The sequence below is a fragment of the Diachasmimorpha longicaudata genome, chromosome 16 (genome assembly GCF_034640455.1).
Source record: "Diachasmimorpha longicaudata isolate KC_UGA_2023 chromosome 16, iyDiaLong2, whole genome shotgun sequence".
Classification (NCBI taxonomy): domain Eukaryota; kingdom Metazoa; phylum Arthropoda; class Insecta; order Hymenoptera; family Braconidae; genus Diachasmimorpha; species Diachasmimorpha longicaudata.
The window spans coordinates 2,178,117-2,181,575 of record NC_087240.1 but is presented as its reverse complement, the minus strand read 5'-3'; the positions used below and the strand labels follow the sequence as shown (position 1 = coordinate 2,181,575).

Sequence of the window (3,459 nt, the reverse complement as noted above, 5' to 3'; positions counted from 1 at the left end):
TCTTCACGTCAGTCATCTCCACCTGTCAACATATCCCTTCCAGTAAAATTTCATCTTTCAGAAAATCCACAAAAACCTCCGATAAAATGATAAAAAGTTCCAGAAGAATCTTTACGTCTCAAATTGTCTCTTCCATAATCTCAAAATATTTGCGTTTCTCTCGTATCTCCGTTTTGGCAGCGGACGACGGAGATAATAAATGGAAATTGAAAATCAAAATGGACAAACAATCCCGAATGTTTGTGAAACGATTTCATTCAGAACAATATAAAAGGTTTAATGAACCTCCTTGTAGTTCCAACGAAAATTGCAGGAGTCAAGGATTTGATAAAATTCCAGTGAAGAAAAGTCAATATCGATTTCACCCGGAAACTGAGGCAGCTTTAAATCAACAAATTAATACGGAATTAATAGCTTCGTATTATTATCTATCAATGGTAAGATGGATGTCTACAGTTTAGTCATGATAATGTGCAATTGATCTTTATCAATTATTTATCTGGAGACACACATTCGTAATTATTTCCAATATTCTCTGCTTAAAATTTTTATTAATCGTCTAAAGCTATCTGGGTTTCATTCCTTTTATTTTCAATGATTCAATATTATTCACTTCAATAATTATTTATTCTGGGTTGAAATAAGTGGTATAAATGTGTGAATCAAATTTCCACTATTTTCCGAACCTTTATGGAGACTTTCAATTTATTAATATCCGTTTGTCGCCCTGTGACTGTCACCCAATGTATTTCAATTTACACAGAGCAGAGATTTCACAAAATTAAAACAATAATTAACTCGTCTAAAGTGTTTGGAATTCCTCCCAATAAAAATATCAATGAACAATGATAATTGTACATTATAACATCATGGTAGAGGGAAATATTTTCGATATTGTTTTAAACAAATTATCACATTCTAATATTATTTTTCTTTTTAAGGCGTCGCATTTTGGTCGAGTTGATGTTGCTCTACCAGGTTGTGAATCCTATTTCATGCACATGCACCAAGAAGAACATGACCACGCACTGAAGCTATTAAATTACATAAAAACTCGTGGTGGGCGTATTGATCTCTGCACAATCAATCCACCAGACGACCAGAACTGGCAGAATCCTCAACATGCATTTCAAGTACAAACATACTGACGATAATCTAGGCTTTGGGCTTCTGTCTAATATTCGTTCATGGTTTTTATTGTTCTTTTGTTAAATTATCCGCCCCACGAACGATATTAGAAAATGGGAGAGTTGCATTGATTCAAACGTGTGAATGTTTTGTCATTCTCTTTTGTGTTATAAAACACTCGACAGGCACAACCGCTCGGGTTTGTTTCCTTAGAGGAACTAAAGGGCTACAACACCCTGGACCTGATGACTCACATTAAAAATGGTCCCACTCATGCACCTCTGTTTAGACTCATAAAAACAGAGCATCCGTATCATACCCCAAACTTCTCAGAATTTTCACCCATAAAAATGTTTTTCAAACTCAAGTAGAAACACGAGAATAAAACAAATACAAATCGTACAAAGACCTATTCAATCCAACTGTAAGTTAATGTTTGATAAGCATTTTGAAATGCAAACTCCAATAAACGAAAATCCAAAATATTCGGCTGACACAACTGAAAACCGTATGAATAAATCTAAAGTTTATTAAAATAAGGAAACAAAGAGAAATTATATCTTGGAAAGGAATTACTAAAAATAATTTGAAGGAAATGTGAAGAGTTTTTGTTGCTTTACGATGGTAGAAAAAGATTGATATCAATATTCAAGAGAATAAGTGTCAGGCCCTGGTCCACTTCACCTAAAATTCCCCAAATGAAAAATATAAATTAGGAAATGGGAATTTAATATCTTGGTTTCTTCTCTTATAACATTCACGTCATTTTTGCAAATGTTTTTCACTGGCGTGATATGACATAAAAATTCATGTTTTGCTAACTTTTTCATGTAAATTCGTTGCGAAATAATCGAAAAATTTCGTCAACAAACCTTGAAACGATTTATAATCTGATAATCCTTCCAGGCAGCCCTCGATCTGGAAATGTCAGTCACAGATGATCTTGTCGCCGTTAATGGTATTGCTGTAAAACACGGAGATCTAGATGTCAGTGATTTTATCATCACGAACTTCATCGACGAGCAAATGAAAAGTATCAGTGAAATAGCGAGATTTGTAACCGTCCTCTCTGGTATCGAGAACAGCGGTCTCGGGCAATTTATTTTCGACAGAGATTTATTGAAAAATTATGTTCCAAGAGACTTTAATGTTTTACGAAAATCGTGATACCTCTACAATAATAATCCCAGGCATAAGAAAATGAAATGGAATTCTTATCACTATTATTACTCTGGGTTTATCAGGAAAAATATCTCCAGTTATCACTGATTTAAAGAAACCGGCGACAGCAGTTATGCGATTGTGGCTGAGTTATTGACATTGACGACGAGCTTCCAAGTGGTTTTTATATTTCTTTCTATTAATTTATGAGTAATAAGAATTTATACAGATATAAATAGGAAAATGAACAAAAACAAACAACAAACAAAATTATTTAATTAAGAAATCTTTATTTCTTTATTTTCATAATTTTTCCGTATTTTATTCCGTAATATTCTGTATTTTATCAATTAATTATGTTAGAGAAAATCAAAATAGAAATTTTCAGATATAAAAAAATTAATCCGGTCCAGTCAAGTTTGAGATATTTTACATAATCATTTAAAACTAAAAATTGAATATTTACGAAACTAGTCGTTTAATTATGCACATTTTCAATATGGTCTGTTATAGTGATGAATATTTCTTCTAAATTTCATGTTCATATTTCTATTTTTACGTGCGTAACAGGGCAAACAACAATTTTAACTGAAAAAAAAAACAAATATCTTGAAAACTGTGTTGGGTTGTGAATATGTTTAAATTGATTATGATAGAGGATATCAAAAGGAAAATTATTGGATAGAAAAATATGAATTCGGTCCAGTCAATTTTGAGCTATTCTACATAAGCATTTTACACTAAGAATTGAATATCTCGGAAAGAATTTATTCAATTATACTCATTTTAATAGCATCTGTTTTAGAGATCAATGGAAAATCTCATCCAAATTTGAAGTTAATAGTTCGATATTTGCGCTTGTGAAAGTGTCAACAAAATTTTTTTTTTTTACAGAAAAGTGACAGTAACTATGATGTCTTCCAGGGTTCACTTGCCAATTTTATATTGATTCCAATAGATCGAATGATGACGAAAAATATGAAAAAGAAAAAACTGTATCCCGCAAAATGAATTCTAAACAAATTTTGATTTCTCAACAACAGCTTGAACGGTCGATCTGAATCTACGTCTAGAGTTACCCTCAACCCTGACCTATTATCTGACAAAATTTCGAATGAAAAAAAAATTTTTAAGCGTCAATATTATCTCTAGCTAAACAAAGATTTCTGG

The 3,459-nt window shown here is 31.9% G+C and overlaps 1 protein-coding gene across 3 annotated transcripts; it reads left to right on the top strand.

The window, feature by feature from the left end:
- Positions 1–86: 86 nt before the first annotated feature.
- On the top strand, positions 87–3,402 carry LOC135170215 (soma ferritin-like). Of its 3 annotated transcripts, XR_010300341.1 has the most exons (4): positions 87–437; positions 942–1,133; positions 2,035–2,469; positions 3,184–3,402. XR_010300341.1 is itself a non-coding variant. In XM_064135815.1 (3 exons), the coding sequence occupies exons 1-3, from the start codon at positions 87–89 to the stop codon at positions 2,293–2,295; spliced, it is 804 nt and encodes a 267-aa protein (XP_063991885.1). In that variant the 3' UTR covers positions 2,296–3,065. The 3 variants fall into 3 exon arrangements, 2 of the variants coding, with proteins under 2 accessions (XP_063991885.1, XP_063991886.1); XM_064135815.1 differs by lacking the exon at positions 3,184–3,402 and having other exon boundaries at positions 2,035–3,065; XM_064135816.1 differs by lacking the exons at positions 87–437; positions 3,184–3,402 and adding an exon at positions 465–872 and having other exon boundaries at positions 2,035–3,073.
- Positions 3,403–3,459: the final 57 nt, after the last annotated feature.

Bases quoted from the DNA above. Each gene is read 5' to 3' on its own strand.
- LOC135170215 (XM_064135815.1), top strand. From the start codon at position 87: ATGATAAAAAGTTCCAGAAGAATCTTTACGTCTCAAATTGTCTCTTCC. The intron at 438-941 runs GTAAGATGGATG...TTTCTTTTTAAG, and splicing joins CGTATTATTATCTATCAATG to GCGTCGCATTTTGGTCGAGT. The intron at 1,134-2,034 runs GTACAAACATAC...TAATCCTTCCAG, and splicing joins ATCCTCAACATGCATTTCAA to GCAGCCCTCGATCTGGAAAT.